This window comes from Suncus etruscus, chromosome 14 (assembly GCF_024139225.1).
Source record: "Suncus etruscus isolate mSunEtr1 chromosome 14, mSunEtr1.pri.cur, whole genome shotgun sequence".
Taxonomy (NCBI): domain Eukaryota; kingdom Metazoa; phylum Chordata; class Mammalia; order Eulipotyphla; family Soricidae; genus Suncus; species Suncus etruscus.
Genome location: NC_064861.1, coordinates 62,311,193 through 62,327,390, shown reverse-complemented (window position 1 = coordinate 62,327,390; position 16,198 = coordinate 62,311,193). Strand labels below are relative to the sequence as shown.

The 16,198-nt window shown below is 47.9% G+C and overlaps 1 protein-coding gene across 1 annotated transcript; it reads left to right on the top strand.

Annotated features, from left to right (window-relative positions):
- The first annotated feature begins 7,814 nt into the window (after positions 1 to 7,814).
- CENPT (centromere protein T) lies at positions 7,815 to 15,959 on the top strand. Its single transcript, XM_049787422.1, has 13 exons — positions 7,815 to 7,944; positions 10,665 to 10,755; positions 10,880 to 10,973; positions 11,080 to 11,176; positions 11,380 to 11,519; positions 11,648 to 11,684; positions 11,817 to 11,965; positions 13,365 to 13,553; positions 13,925 to 14,254; positions 14,999 to 15,083; positions 15,290 to 15,472; positions 15,558 to 15,662; positions 15,730 to 15,959. The coding sequence occupies exons 1-13, from the start codon at positions 7,832 to 7,834 to the stop codon at positions 15,851 to 15,853; spliced, it is 1,737 nt and encodes a 578-aa protein (XP_049643379.1). The 5' UTR covers positions 7,815 to 7,831; the 3' UTR covers positions 15,854 to 15,959.
- The last annotated feature ends 239 nt before the right edge of the window (positions 15,960 to 16,198 follow it).

The window sequence follows — 16,198 nt, the reverse complement described above, 5'->3', positions numbered from 1 at the left end:
CATGAATACAGAGCCACGAGTAACCGCTGAGCAAAGCCGAATGTGACCCAAAAGCAAACAAACAAAAGCAGAAATAACTGATCCAAAATATGAACTGGACAGAAAATGAAAAACAGGAGCCTGAGACGCTGTATAACTGTTAGTGCACTTGCCTTTCACACACAAACACTGGTTGGGTCTTAAGCACCGCGTAACCCACTAGCACTGGGAGTGACCCCTGAGCATAGCTGGATATGACCCTAAAACAAATGGCAGGATTGGAGGGGGATGACTAAAGACCTTGCCCAGGAGCCTGAACGATAGTACAGTAGGTAGGGCATTTGTCTTGCACACAGTCGACCCGATTTCGATTCCTGGCATCTCTTAGGGTCCCCTAGGCACTACCAGGAATCAGGAGTAACCTCTGAGTATCACCAGGTATGACTCTAAAACCAAAAATATATAAAGAGCTGATAGGGCTTTTGTCTTGCACCTGACCCACCTGGATTCAATCCCCAGTGTTGGGACCTGAATTCTGAACAAGGCAGAACGCCATTTTGTAAAAGCCACATGGCAGGCTTCTTCTTAGGTTCTGAGCAGGGAGAGACACCATTTTGTAAGGATCACATGGTGTAAGCCACATTTTAGGGCTTCACAAGCCTATTTCCATAGACCCCGCCCCAAGCTACCAGGCCATACCAGGTAGCCTACCAAGGAAAGACAAGGGAGCAGTAGGAAGGTACCCCTAGACAATAGCTGATAATTTTAAGGATTATCAGAAAGGGGCCGGAGCAGTGGCGCTCCCATATGGCACCCCCAAGCCAGGAGCGACCCCTGGACGTCAACGGGTTTGGCCAAAAACAAAAACAAACAAAAAAAGAATCATCAGAAAGCTGGAACATCCCTGTATCCCTTCACTATATAATCTTCATCATGACCTTGGGCGTCAGCTCATCTCCTTTGGAGGGATGGCCCTGGCTGGCCAGGCTGGGGGTCTTATTGACAGATGAATTAAAGTATTAAACTTTATTCCATTTGTTTGGCCTTGTCCTTCTACTCTGGAAACCTACAGCAGCAACCCACATGGTCCCCCAGCCTGCCAGGAGTGATTTCTGAGCACAGAGAAGAAGTAACTCTGAGTGTCGCCGGATATGGCCGCCAAAAATAAATAAAATAAGAGAGTACAGCGAGGAGGGCATTTTCCTTGCATGCAGCCCACCTGGGTTCAATCCCAAGTATCCCATTATGGCTCCCGCAGCATCATCATTAAGTAATTTCTGAGTGAAAAGTCAGGAGTAACCCCTGAGCACTGCCAGGTATCACCCTTACCCCCCAAAAAAGGATGTGGGACTTGAAAGATATGACTCAATTCTAAAGCTCATGTTTCATTGGCTACCTGGAGCTGCAAATGTGTGTAAATACATATATACATATATGTACTTGTGTTGGAGGCATAGTGGGCTCAGGCTCTGTGCTCAAATATCACTCCTGGTTGTGCTTAAGGATGTATGGGATGCCAGGGATTGAACCCAGATTGCCACATGAAAGACAAGAGACATATCCAATTTACTATTGCTTTGGCCCTTTTTATATTTTTGGAAATAACTCAAAGTGCATATTTTGTGTGGCAAAACACCAGATTCAATATCTGTGCATGGTCCCCTAGCACAGGGTGTAGTGAAATAATTATTATAATAGATTAGGGGCCGGAGAGATAGCCTGGAGGTAAGGCGTCTGCCTACCATGCAGAAAGAGGGTAGTTCGAATCCCGGCATCCCATAAGGTCCCCTGTGCCTGCCAGGGGCGATTTCTGAGCAATTTCTGGATCAATTTTTTTTCAGATTCCAGCACCCAAAGACGCCATTACGTTTCTGTTTACAACCAATTTAGTTCATCTTATATGTGTGTGTTTCATAAATCCATAACTGGAAAAAGTTACATTTCTCTTAGAATATTTGCATCAGGTCCATAGCTTGAATACCTTCAGCTTCAGAAGTGAATTTTCTAGTATTGAGCCCATCCTGGAAAATGTACATTTATTTGGATGAATCATTCATTTAATGCTAAAGACAAGACACGGATAAGCACTTTATTATATGTTTAATATTTTCATTGTCTTTTTTTTGTTTGGGCCACATCAGATAATGATCAGGGGCTTACTCGTTCCTCTATAATCAGGAATCAGGGGCCAGAGCAGTGGCGCAAGTGGTTGGGCATCTGCCTTGCACACACTAGCCTAGGATGCACCAGGATTCAATTCCCTGGCATCCCATATGATCCCCTAAGCCAGGAGCAATTTTTGAGTGCATAGTCCTGAGCTTCACTGGGTATGACCCAAAAAAGCAAAAAAAAAAAAAAAAAAAAAATCAGGAATCATTTCTGGAGAGGCTTGAAGAACCACATGGGGTTCTGGGGATCATTGAACCCAGGTTGGGCACATGTAAAACAAGTGCTATTGCCCCAGCCCTATATTTCTTTTTTAATTTTTATTTTATTTATTTATTTTTGGGTTTTGGGCACTCAGGGGTTACTCCTGGCTCTGCGCTCAGGTTCGTCCCAGGTCAGTCACATGCAAGGCAAAAAGCTCTACTGCTGTGCTATCTCTCCAGCCCCTATTTTTAATTTTAATTTTTATTTATTTATTTTGTTTGGTATTTTTTTTGGGGGGGGCACATCCTGTGATACTCCAGAGTTACTCCTGGCTATGCACTCAAAAATCGCTCCTGGCCAAAAAAAAAAAAAAGATCGCTCCTGGCTTGGGGAACCATATGGTACCTTGGGGGATCTAACTGTGGTGCATCCTAGGTTAGTGCGTGCAAGGCAGACGCCCTACCGCTTGTGCCACCACTCTGGCCCCTTCTATATTTAATTTTTAAACAATATATGAAGCAAAGATAAAATTCAGCAGGACTGGAACTGTAGCTCAGTGTAGAGCCCATTCTTTACATGTGTGAGAATCCTCAACCTTGCAAAACATACTAAATAAAATTAGCAAAAGATGATTGTATCTGGAGCCAGAGAGATAACACAGAAGGTAGGGCATTTGCCTTCCATGCAGCCAACCTCTGGCATCCTATATGGTTCCCCTAGCCTAGCAGGAGTAATTTCTTAGTGCAGAGTAAAGAGTACCCCCAGAGTGCTACCTGGTTTGACCCCCCCAAAAAAAAAACAAAGAAAAAAGATTGTATTTGTTGCATATTTTCACTGTATATAGTTACTGATAGAATTTTACTCCTATCCTTCTCCAAACATACTTTATTCAAGAAATGTTGGTGAGGGGCCGGGAAGGTGGCATTAGAGGTAAGGTGTCTGCCTTGGAAGCGCTAGCCAAGGAAGGACCGTGGTTCGATCCCCCGGTGTCCCATATGGTTCCCCAAGCCAGGGCGATTTCTGAGCGCATAGCCAGGAGTAACCCCTGAGCGTCAAACGGGTGTGGCCAAAACAAACAAACAAAAAAAAAAAAACAAAAAAAAAAGAAAAAGAAATAAAGAAATGTTAGTGATGGGGCCAAATCAATAGTACAGAGGTAGGACTTTTGCCTTGCACACGGCCAACCTGGGATGGGCCAGGTTCAATTCCTGGCATTCTATATGGTTCCCCAAGCCTGCCAAAGGTGATTTCTGAGCACAGAGCCAGGATTAACCTCTGACTGCTACCTGATGTGACCCATAAAACAAAACAAAACAAAAATAATGTTGGTGAGGAGAAAGATGGTACAATAGGTAAAGCCCATGCATTGTATACAACAAACCTGAGATTGTTCCCTAGCATTCTATATGGTTCTCAGAACCCCACCAGAACTGGTCCCCAAGCAAGAGAGGAGCAGGAAGTAAGAGAAAGGAAGACCATAGATGTCATCTATGAACATGCCATCCAGGATGGCTTGAGCTTTAGTTCCAGGAATCCTGAATTCTCAGGACCAGGGGGCCTGTGTCTCCAAGGTCCCATCTGCCAGGTCAGGAGGAAAGTCCTGCCTAACATAATAAAGTTGACCTGGACACTGCCACCAGACCAGACAAGGCTAAGAAGAATACCTTAAAATTACGTTCATGTAGCAATGTCAGTCTCTGGGGTCAGCTCGATAGCATAATGGTAGGGTGTTTGCCTTCCCAGCATCTCATATGGTTCCCCAAGCCAGGAGCGATTTCTGGGTGCATAGGCTAGCCCCTGAGCATCACAGGGTGAGCCAAAAGGCAAAAGGCAAAAAAAAAAAAAGTCTCTGAGTCCTTTTGTACAAAAACACATCATCCACACATAAAATCTCTATGGTCTTTCTCCTCAGCTCATCATCTGATTGGGTCAAATAAATGCCACAGATGTTGTCTTCTCACTCCTATTGCAGAACTCTATCCTTTGTGATCCTTCCACAAGTGTTCACATAATCCCCTTTGTCTTTATAATAATCGAGAAGCTCAGTTCCATTTATGTTGGGGAGGAAGATGATTGCTTGGGATTTGATGCTGCATTGAATATGTGTTGGTAGGGGGGCGAAGAGATACCATGGAGGTAAGCAGAAGGTCGGTGGTTCGAATCCCAGCATCCCATATGGTCTCCTGAGCCTGCCAGGAGCAATTGCTGAGCATAGACCCAGGAGTAACCCCTGAAGGCTGCCATGTGTGACCCAAAAATACAAAAAAAACAAAACAAAACAAAAGGATATGTGTTGGTAGATAGGTAAATGTCATTTCTTCTGCTTCTTCTTCTTTTTTTTTTTTTTTGGAGGGGGAAGGTGTTCACACCCATCAGCATTCAGGGGTCAGTCCTGGCCACTGTGCTATCTTCTGGCCCCTGATAAATCTTTTGTCCTTTTTGTTTTTGGGGGCCACACACCTGGCAATGCTCAGGGCTTAACCTTGGCTCTACACTCTGTTACTCCTGGTAGTGCTCAGGGACCATATGAAATGTTGGAGATCAAATCTCAGTAATCTTATTTATTTAGTTATTTATTTTTAGGTTTTTGGATCACACCCGATGATACTCAGGAGTTACTCCTGGCTATGAGCACAGAAATCACTCCTGGTGGGGCCGGGAAGGTGGCGCTAGAGGTAAGGTGTCTGCCTTGCAAGCGCTAGCATAAGACGAACCACGGTTCCATCTCCCAGTGTCCCATATGGTCCCCACAAGCCAGGGGCGATTTCTGAGCGCATAGCCAGGAGTAACCCCTGAGCGTCAAATGGGTGTGGCCCAAAAACCAAAAAAAAAGAATCACTCCTGGCTTCGCTTGCGGGACCATATGGGATGCCAGGGATCCAATCGAGGTCTGTTGCGGCTTTCTGGGGACCCCGGCCAGCAGGGTGAAGGGGATGAATGCCGCAACTTATTCGTGGGTTCACTGAAGCCGACCCGATTCGAAATATCTATGGGAAAAATCTGTAGAGGTTAGAAAGAAGGCCTAAGTCTTTTATCTGATCAAAGGCAATTTATTAAGCAGGCAAGCGCTTATATATGTTTTTTACACAAGGGGAAGGAAGGAAGGAAGGAAGGAAGGAAGGAAGGAAGGAAGGAAGGAAGGAAGGAAGGAAGGAAGGAAGGAAGGAAGGAAGGAAGGAAGGAAGGAAGGAAGGAAGGAAGGAAGGAAGGAAGGAAGGAAGGAAGGAAGGAAGGAAGGAAGAGAGAAAGAAGGAAGGAAAGAAGAAAGAAAGAAAGAAAGAAAGAAAGAAAGAAAGAAAGAAAGAAAGAAAAGAAAGAAAGAAAGAAAGAAAGAAAGAAAGAAAGAAAGAAAGAAAGAAAGAAAGAAAGAAAGAAAGAAAGAAGAAAGAAAGAAAGAAAGAAAGAAGAAAGAAAGAAAGAAAGAAAGAAAGAAAGAAAGAAAGAAAGAAAGAAAGAAAGAAAGAAAGAAAGAAAGAAAGAAAGAAAGAAAGAAAGAAAGAAAGAAAGAAAGAAAGAAAGAAAGAAAGAAAGAAAGAAAGAAAGAAAGAAAGAAAGAAAGAAAGAAAGAAAGAAAGAAAGAAAGAAAGAAAGAAAGAAAGAGTTCTTGGCTCAGGGGACCATATGGGATGCTGAGGATCAAACACTCATTTGACCTGGTTCAGCAGTGTGCTATCACTCTAGCCCCACTCTGCCTATTTTCTATCTCTCTATCCCTTGTTTTTGTTTGTTTGTTTGGTTGGTTGGTTTTGGGTTTTGGGTCATACTTGTGATACTGAGGGGCTACTTCTAGCTATGCACTCAGGAATTACTTTTGATGGTGCTTAGGGAACAATATAGGTTGCTGGGGATTGAACCTGAATGGGCTGCCCTTCCACTGTACTATCACTCTCTCCAGGCCTTTTATTCATATTTATTTGACAGTCATATGAAAAGCAGATGGTCAAGGAGGCAAGATTGAAATTAGGGAGACATGAAATGAGGTTAGTGTTTCTCCAGAGCTAGCAAGGTGGAGGAGGGCAATGGGGCTTGGGTCATTCATTCCAGACAGACTTTATAGTAGAGAAGATAAAATGCAGAGTCAGGTGAATTTATGAATTGGAGTGAGAGTTTGACCAAGTATAATATTCTATGGTTCATACATAAAGGAATGATATCAGAGGCTGGAGAGATAATACAGTCGGTAAAGTAGTTGCCTTTCTTTCTTTTTTTGGTTTTTGGGCCACACCCGGCGGTGTTCAGGGGTTACTCCTGGCTGTCTGCTCAGAAAAAGCTCCTGGCAGGCACGGGGGACCATATGGGACACCGGGATTCGAACCAACCACCTTTGGTCCTGGATCGGCTGCTTGCAAGGCAAACACCGCTGTACTATCTCTCCGGGCCCTGTTTGTTTTTTCTTTGGGGCCACACTCGGCAGCTCTCAGAGGTTGTTCCTGGCTTTGCTACTCAGAAATGACTCCAGGCAGGCACCAGGTATGTGTGCGGGGAGCCAAATGGCTGCCTAAGAGAATCCAGGTCAGCCGAAGAAGGCAAATACGCTCCTGGTTGTGCTACCATCTGGTCCCAACTCTAAAGTTTATTGACGCTAAAAACACAGTAAGGGGTTAGGACACGTTCTTGGTTTATGACGGAGTCACACTCAGGGATCACTCCTAGTGGGAATCTGGGGACCAGATGTGATGCCATGATCGAACCCAGGTTGACCATAAGCAAGGCAAGCGTCCAGTCCACGATACTACCACTGGGGCTCGAAGGCGTCTTCTTCCACGTTGCTGACTCTGCTTAGATCGCTTAGGTTGTTGTACCTCAGGGCCCTCTGCTCCCCACCCGGGGAGTGACCCCACCATATCCGGTGGGGGTGCAAACATCTTTCCCCAAATAAAATAAAATTTAGGACCAGGGTTGTTGCTCAGTGAGTGGTAAAGCACCCTGTCTTGCATTGTGTGAAACTGGGTACAATTCTCAATTCTGCCAAAAGGGGGGTTGGGGAGAGAGTATGTAGCCACTGATATTTATTGACAGCCTGGCTTAGGGTGTAAAGCAGGGTAAGTTTTATCTTACTGAATCACAACAACCCTCTTATTCGTTTATTCTCATTTTCTTTTTTTGTTTGTTTTTGCTTTTGGGGCCACACCCGGTGACGCTCAGGGATTCCTCCAGGCTCTGTGCTCAGAAATCTCTCCCGGCTTGTGGGGACAACCATATAGGATGCCGGGCAATCGAATCCAGATCCGCCTGGGTCGGCCGCGTGTAAGGCCAACGCTCCACCGCTGCGCCATCGCTCCGGCCCCGAGTTGCGCACTTCTGCCCGGGCTCATCTCGCCGCCGCCCAAACCGGCCCAAAGCCAACGCCGTCAGCACTGACAGCGCTCCGGGGTGGGGCGAAAAACGGGAATTGCAAACTCGCGGGAGTCTCGCGAGAGCTGACTTGAACGCGGCGGCGGGACGGAGGCGCTGGGCTGCGAGAAGGCCCAGGGTTGCCATCATGATGGGCAGCCGCAGCCCGGACAGCGAGCCCACGACGCGCACGCTGCTGCAGCGCTTGCTCAAGGCCGCGGAGCCACGCACACCGAGGCCCACCCGGAGTGCACGGACCCGGTAGGAGAACGGTTGTGCTACAGCAAAGCAGGGAGCGGGTAGGGAGCTCAGGACTCCACCCTTCTGGAGAGAAAGAAAGGGGCAGATTCCGGCCCTTGCCTTCCTTGTTTCTTTTTGTTTTGTTGTTTTGTTGTTTTCTTTTTTGGGGGTCACAACCGGCAATGCTCCGGGGTTATTCCTGGCTCTACGCTCAGAAATCGCCCCCGGCAGGCTCGGGGGACCATATGGGATGCCGGGATTCGAATCAGCGACCTTCCGCATGCAAGGCAAACGCCTTACCGCTGGGCTATCTCTCCGGCCCCTGTTTTGTTTTTTGTTTGGGGGCCACAGCTAGTGACGCTCAGGGGTTACTCTTGGCTATGCGCTCAGAAATCGCTCCTGCTTGGGGGACCATATAGGATGGATGCTGGGGATCTAACCTGGGTCGTCCTGGGCCCGCTTGCAAGCGTAGGGCATAGGCCCTACTGCTGTGCTATTGCTCTGGTCCCCATTCCTTATGTTTTATTTAGCTGGAGATGGGGGCGGGGTGGAATGCCTAGGAGGCCTATTGAATGGATGTGGGGATAGGGAAGGAACCTTCTTGACAATTCTCCACCAGCCCGGCTGAAAACTCAATGCAAAGATGCTGCCAATTAATTACCTGGGACACCCAGCGGTGCTCATGTATGAGGGATGGAACTTGGGGCCTGCCCTATGCCAAGCCTTATGTGCCTCAACGTCCTTAAAGATGTCAGACGTAGGGCCCGGAGAGATAGCACAGCGGTGTTTGCCTTGCAAGCAGCTGATCCAGGACCAAAGGTGGTTGGTTCGAATCCCGGTGTCCCATAGGGTCCCCCGTGCCTGCCAGGAGCTATTTCTGAGCGCACAGCCAGGAGTAACCCCTGAGCAACGCCGGGTGTGGCCCCCCCCCAAAAAAAAAGATGTCAGACATGAAGTGGGAGCTGTACCCTGGTAGTATAAGGTATTGGAAAGGGAGTAAACTTGGGAGATGCAGGCTGGAGTGACTCATATGGAAGTGGTTGTAGACTTGACAAATACTTAGAAATAAATGTCAGGGGCCCAAAGTGATGGCACAGTGGTAGGGCATTTACCTTGCATGCAGAGGCCTGGGGAAGATCTGGGTTTGATCCCTGGCATCCCAGATGGTCACCCGAGCCTGCCAAGAGTGATTTCTGAGCACAGAGCCAGGAGTAACCCCTGAGTGCTGCTGGGTGTGGCCCAAAAACCAAAATAATAATAATAATAATAATAAGAATAAGAATAAGAATAATAAAAGTGAGGACTGGAGATGTGGCTCAGTGGCAGAGCAAATGTGTGAGGTCCTGAAACCTAACACTCCACTCATTTCTGTCAACATATCTGGGTGTGGTCCCTGCTATAATAAAAATCAATTAAATTGAGCTAGAGCTATAGCAAAGCTGGTAGGGTGCTTGTCTAGCACCCTGTATAGCCATACTCCCAGCCATACCAGGAATGATCCTTGGGTATAGCACAAAGAGTAAGCCCTGAGCATGCCAGGTGTGGCTCCAAAACAAAAACTAAAATAGTTAAATATCTTCGTTAGATTGTTAGGTTTTTGTTTGTTAGTTTGTTTGTTTGGTTTTTGGGCCACACCCGGTGACGCTCAGGGGTTACTCCTGGCTATGCACTCAGAAGTTGCTCCTGGCTTGGGGGACATATGGGACTCTGGGGGATCGAACTGCGGTCCGTTCAAGGCTAGCGCAGGCAAGGCAGGCACCTTAGCTCTAGCGCCACCGCCCTATCCCTGTTTGTTTGATTTTTGGACCATGTTTTTTGCCCAACTTATTACTCCTGGCCCTGTGTTCAGGGGTTACTTCTGGTGGGCTCAGGGAGCCATATGGTATGCCAGGGATTGAATTCTGTGACTTGTATGCATGCAAGGCAGGTGCTCTACACATTAGACCATAGCTCCAGCCTCAAGTTTGGTTGTTTATTTTTTCTGAAAGTTGTGGGAATGGAGGAGCCATAGCTGGAAGTATTCAGCAGCTATATACTACTCAATGCTGGGGGGATGATCAAGATAGTTCTTGGGAGACCAGTGCCAGGGATTTCACCTGGGCCTTTTTTTTTTTTAGTGGATTTTGGACCAAACTATGGTTCTTGGAGATCACTATGCTTGGGATCCCATATGCAATGCTGGAATACAACCCAGTTTGAACCAGTACAAGACAGACACTGTATTCTCTGTATTTTATCCAACCCCAGATTACCTACTAGAATAGATCCTCTTCCTATTGCTTCTCTGAAGGGTGTGACTAACCCCCTATTGGCAAAAGTCACCTTGACAAAGCCTTCCTTAGCTCCTCTGGTGTGTTCATGTTCCCTCTCTCTTCCCATATTTCTTCCTGTCATTCACAGGGCCTGTGGCAGGCTTATGTGTTTTTTGGGTCCCTTATTCCAAGAGTAAAGGCTTTAGACCAAGATATTTTTGTTCTTGTTTGTTTTTGGCTCATACCCGGCCATGCTCAGGAGTTACTCCTGACTCTGTGCTCAGAAATCACTCTTGGCTGGCTTGGGGGACCATATGGGATGCTGGTAATCGAACCAGGGTCCTTCCTGTGTTGGCCGCATGCAAGGCAAATGCCCTACCGCTGTGCTGTTGTTGCGGCCCAGACTAAGATATTTAAAGGTACATCTCTGACCAGGAACATCCTCTCATCTCCCATTTTCCTGTTACTCTCAATACTGTCTTTACACAGAGCCCAGACAGCCCTGCTTGAAACCTCTTCCTCCCGGAGGCATAGCAGAATAACAAACACACCTGCCAGGCGGAGCTCCCAAAGACTCAGGGTAAGTGACTAGCCCACAGTGATCGCAGGAGAGTTTTTTCTGCCTTTAGGAGGCTTAGAATCTAGCCTTATACCTTGACAGAATCTCAGGCTAGAGGAACAGACTGATTGCTTGGTTCTTTTAGTCAAAGTCTGTTGGCAAAGTGCTTCATGTTCAAACCAGTGGACGCCTGAATGAACAAACACCTCGAACTCTGCTGGAAAACATTCTACTGACGGGTGAGTGAGCCAGGCCCACCAGTCAGAGTTTGTCATCATCCTGTGGTATTCCTCATTCGGGTCAACCTACCCTGCCATCCTCACTATCTTCTTTTCATTTCTGCAGCCCCAGAATCTTCCATGATCAAACCAAAGCCAGTGTTGAGACCAGAGCCAGAACTTCAGACGGTCCAGCCATCTGGACGGGAAAGCAGCCCTGGCAGGTGCATAGTGAACTCCCCTTTTGACGAACTCTCTGGTCAGGGAACCTCTTGGGAGGAAGGTCAGAATGAGGGTTCTGGAATCAAGGATATAGCACAGTGTTAGAGCACTTGCTTTGCCTGTATCAGACCCTGAGTTCCATCACTGGCACTGCAAGCCAGTCAGCCAGAACTGCTGTGGTCTGAAATAAGTTCTGTCCTGGTAGCCTAGAGCTGCAACTTCCTGAGCTTGAACCTGTTACCACAGTGGCTCCACGTCTGCTAGTGTCCAGGAGGAGGCAGCAGAAGCTGAGACTGTCAGTGTTTGAGCAGGGCATGGACCAAGGACTGCTGCCTCCCTCCCAAGGTGAGGCTTAGATACCATCTTGGCCACCCTCTCCTGACCTTGAGAAGTTCTTTGGTGCTCTGTGTAATTTACCCTGGTTTCTTTTATTTATTTTTTTTCCTGGTTTCTTTATTGCCATTCTCTTGCAGGATCTCATAGGAATGCTGATACATCTGCTGGCAACAGGTACTGGGACTTTGGTGGAAGAGAGATTTGTGGAGGAAAGTGCTGATTGATTTGCTTGTTTTTTGGTTTTGGGGCCACACCTGGCAGTACTCAGGGGATACACTTTCCTTTGTGCCTTCTGTCTCTCACCAGCTCTGCCAGCCTGACCTTTGCCACGCCCGTCCAGCCACAGTCCTTGCGGAGGCCTGGCTTGGCCCGCAGGCCTCTCACCCGCCGAGCTGTAGATATAGGTGCATTTTTGCAGGATCTTCAAGATACTATTACAGCCTCAGTTCCTCCAGGTAAAATTGAGATTGCCCTTGTTCCTTGAGTGGAGAGAGCTCTGCTCTTATGACAATGTACCAGAGAGAAAGTTCTACCCGGTCCAGGGTTGCTCCACTATTCAGTACATCAAGGACAGTGAGAGTTCTTGGCTAAGTAGATCCATGAACAGGTGCTCCTTGTCTTGCTGGGGCACAGTTTTGGCTTAGTGTCATATTTTTGGTATTTGGTTTTTGGACCATACCCAGCAGTTCTCAGGGGTTACTCTTGGCTCTGTACTCAGAAATTGCTCCTGGCCTAGGGCTAGAGAGATATCACAGCAGTAGGGCATTAGCTTTGCATGCAGCCGATTCAGGACAAACAGTGGTTCTAATTCCGGTATCCTACATGGTTCCCCATATCAGGCATGATTTGTTTTGTTTTGATTTTTGGTTTTGGGGGTCACACCCAGCAGCGCTCAGGGGTTTCTCCTGGCTCTATGCTCAGAAATTGCTCCTGGGGGCCGGCGAGGTGGCACTAGAGGTAAGGTGTCTGCCTTGCAAGCGCTAGCCAAGGAAAGGACCACGGTTCGATCCCCCGGCGTCCCATATGGTCCCCCCAAGCCAGGGGCAATTTCTGAGCATGTAGCCAGGAGTAACCCCTGAGCATCTAACGGGTGTGGCCCGAAAAACCAAAAAAAAAAAAAAAGAAAAAAAGAAATTGCTCCTGGCAGGCCCAGGGGACCCTATGGGATTCCGGATTCAAACCATTGACCTTCAGCATGCAAGGCAAACACCTTACCTCCAAGGCATGATTTTTGAACTCAGAGCCAGGAGTAAACAAACCCCTGAGCACCACAATTTCTTGAGAAAGAAAAGAAATTGATCCTGGCAGGCCCAGGGGACCATATGGGTTGCCGAGACTCAAAACCAGGTCTTAGTTTGGCTGCTTGCAAGGCAAATGCCCTGCTACTGTCCTATCGCCCTGGCCCCAGTGTCTTTGAACGTCGTATCCTTGAGAAGCTACAGGGAAAGGGGTGTGGTGTGCTCCAAGATCATCATCATCAGATGTTGGAAGGATCTACTAGATTTGAGGGCCAGCTGACTAATCAGAGCAGATCTGGGAGTTCAGCTCCAGTAGACACATTCAAAGGAGTAAGAGGAAGGTTCCTAGTTGTGGGAGCAGAGAGGAAGGTTCCTAGTCGTGGGAGCAGAGAGAAGGGGAGATGGTAGCATGGATGGGGGGGGGGGGCATCTATGGTGCCTGGGAGTAGCAGGTAAATGAAGAACTGTGGAAGGCAGTTAATTCTTAGAGTGTGACAGTTTGTTTCTCTGCTGACCACTTGGAGTAAATCCTGGGATCTGCTACTCAAGGCCCTAGCCACTAGGTAGCAGCAGGTGATCTGGAGTAGACTAAGTGCAACTGGCTCTTAATCTCTAGGTGACATGAAGACAGTTGCTGCTCCCCTGCCCACAGACACAGTGTTGGAGGACACCCAGCCCTTTTCCCAGCCCTTGGCTGGCTATTCCCTCAGTCATCGCTCCCTGCCCTTTATTTCCCACACTACATCTGAAGATGCTGAGAGACCTATCAGTCACAGGACATGGAGATCTAGGCTGCAGCAAGATAGTGAGTATGGGGTCAGGTGGTCAGGAACCATGTCTTAACTCAGGGGAGAGCCACATGTGGGCCCTCAGGACCCCCACCTGTTGGTCCCTTTTCTGTTCAAAAGCAGAGTTGGGCTGAGATATACCACACAATATCCTGGGCTAATACCTCTGGATTTATCTTCTCCATGAGCTAGACTGGGCTTTATTGTTTTTTTCTTTTTCTTGAGTGGTGCTCAGGGATCATGTCTAGTGGGGCTAAGGGGACCATATGCAGTGCCAGGTTGGCCATGTGTAAGGCAAACACACTACCCGCTATACTAATCTCCTGTCCTCTCAGCTACAGCCTTGACCTACAATTTTTCTAGCTCCGAGATTCTCCCCTTGATTCAGGTCTTGAGAAACCAGCCCAGCATTTGGCAGGACAAAGAGAGGAGGCAGAGAATGCTCTTGGTAAGGGCTACCTAAACATCAGTCATAGTATCCTGACAGAGAATGGAATAGAACCCTTACAGAATGGAGTTCTAGAGGAAGCAGTGGAAAGGATGGAAGAAAGCTTCGTCGGGAGCAAAGGGAAGGAAACCACAATGGACCAAGGATCTATTAAGGCAGAAGAACCTGAGAGAATGACAGAAAAGACAGAAACAAATGAGTCTCATGGGGATCTTGAGGCTTTGGAGCAAGAAGGATCTTCAGGAGATGAGGACACCTCTGGCAATCCAAGTAAGGACACAGTGCAGTGGTCAGGGCTGAATCACAGCTATGTTGTTTCTGGCATGAGAGGAGGCCTGGAAATAACACTGGATTGTTTCTAGCACAGATGGAGTTGGGTCACAGAGACCTTATGAGGATCTTTTTTTTCTTTGATGGGGGTTTAGGTTTTGGGCCCTACCCAGCAGTTTTCAGGGGTTACTCCTGGCTCTGCACTCAGAAATCACTCCTGGCAGGTTCGAGGGACCTTACTGTACTATCTCTCCAGCAGCAATGGGAGGATTCTTTCTTTTTTTTGGGGGGGGGGGGCGGTCACACCCGGTAGCACTCGGGTACTCCTGGTAGGCATGGGGGACCATATGGGATGCTGGGATTCAAACCACCATTCGTCCAACTGCATGCAAGGTGAACGGCTGTACCGCTGTGCTATCTCTCCAGAGGTTTTTCTTTTTCTTTTTTTCTTTTTTTTTTTTTTTTTTTGGTTTTTGGTTTTTGGGTCACACCAGGCAGTGCTCAGGGGTTATTCCTGGCTCCAGGCTCAGAAATTGCTCCTGGCAGGCACGGGGGACCATATGGGACGCCGGGATTCGAACTGATGACCTCCTGCATGAAAGGCAAACGCTTTACCTCCATGCTATCTCTCCGGCCCCATGGGTTTTTCTTAACTGGCTGGAGCAAGTTGGTCCTAGACAGCAGGTAGGCTGTGAAGCCATGGAATTAGATGCTAAACAACTCTCTCTTGCTCTGCATATCCAGAATTGGCCACCAATGTCCCAGAATTTCTTCAGACCAGCAAGCCTCCTCTACCTTTTGAGCCAGCCCCATCGCCTACCACTGCAGTGTAAGACCTTCCTTATGCCTCTGGGGGAGGGACACATCTATAGATCCAGACCGTAAATCTCTAGATAGATGATTTCCCAGCAGAGACTCTGGGAGTGGTATATTCATCTTCCTAGGTAGCTGCTTCTAGGACCCAGGGGAGAGGACATGTCTCAGGATAGTCAAGCCCTAGAGGAAGATGAACTCAGTCTGTCTCTGCCTCCCCAGCCTCCCCTCAGAGCCTGCCAAGCTTCCTTCCCCGGCCCGAATCCATAGACCTAGGCCCAGAACCACTTGCCCCAGACCCCGCCAAGATCCCTACAAAAGCGGGCTGAGCCACTACGCGAAGTTTTTTAGCTTCTATGCTAAGATGCCCATGGAGAAGAAAGCTCTGGAGATGGTGGAGAAGTGGTGAGTCCAAGTCCTTAGGGTGGGAGAGAAGCTGCATGGCTCAGAGGCCATCAGTTCATTCATATCTACCTGGTCTTCTTGGCAGTCTGGACAAGTACTTTCAGCATCTTTGTGATGACCTGGGAGTATTTGCTGCTCATGCTGGTCGAAAGACTGTGAAACAAGAAGACCTGGAATTGCTGATGCGACGGTGAGTGTGAGGCACAGGGGCAGGAGGTGGAGGTGCTGGCACTGATTACCCTCCCTCTCTCCTATAGGCAAGGCCTGGTCACTGATCAAGTCTCTCTGCACGTATTTGTGGAGCGCCATCTGCCCCTGGAGTACAGGCAGCTTCTCATTCCTTGTGCTTTCGGTGACAACTCTGTGTTTCCTGCCCAGTAGGGTCCAGGCTGCAATACCTTGCCTTGCCTCTACCTCAGACACCTCTGCTCCCTGTACACTTCCAGTGCTTCTTTCCCCTGGCATCAATAAAGCATCACAAACAGAATAAACTCTGATTGGTATGTGTCTGGAATATGTTCTGTCCTCCCTCCACTTGACATCAAAGAACAGCATAGGTTCAGACAAATTGTTTTATCCTGAAGGGCCAAGGATATAGCTCAGAGGGTTCAAGAGCAGAACTCTCTAAATGCAGGAGCCCCAGGTTTGATCACTGGCATCACATGGTTTCCTGAGCACCACTGGTATGCCCCCCCCCCCAAAAAAGAAGAGCAAAACAATTTTTTG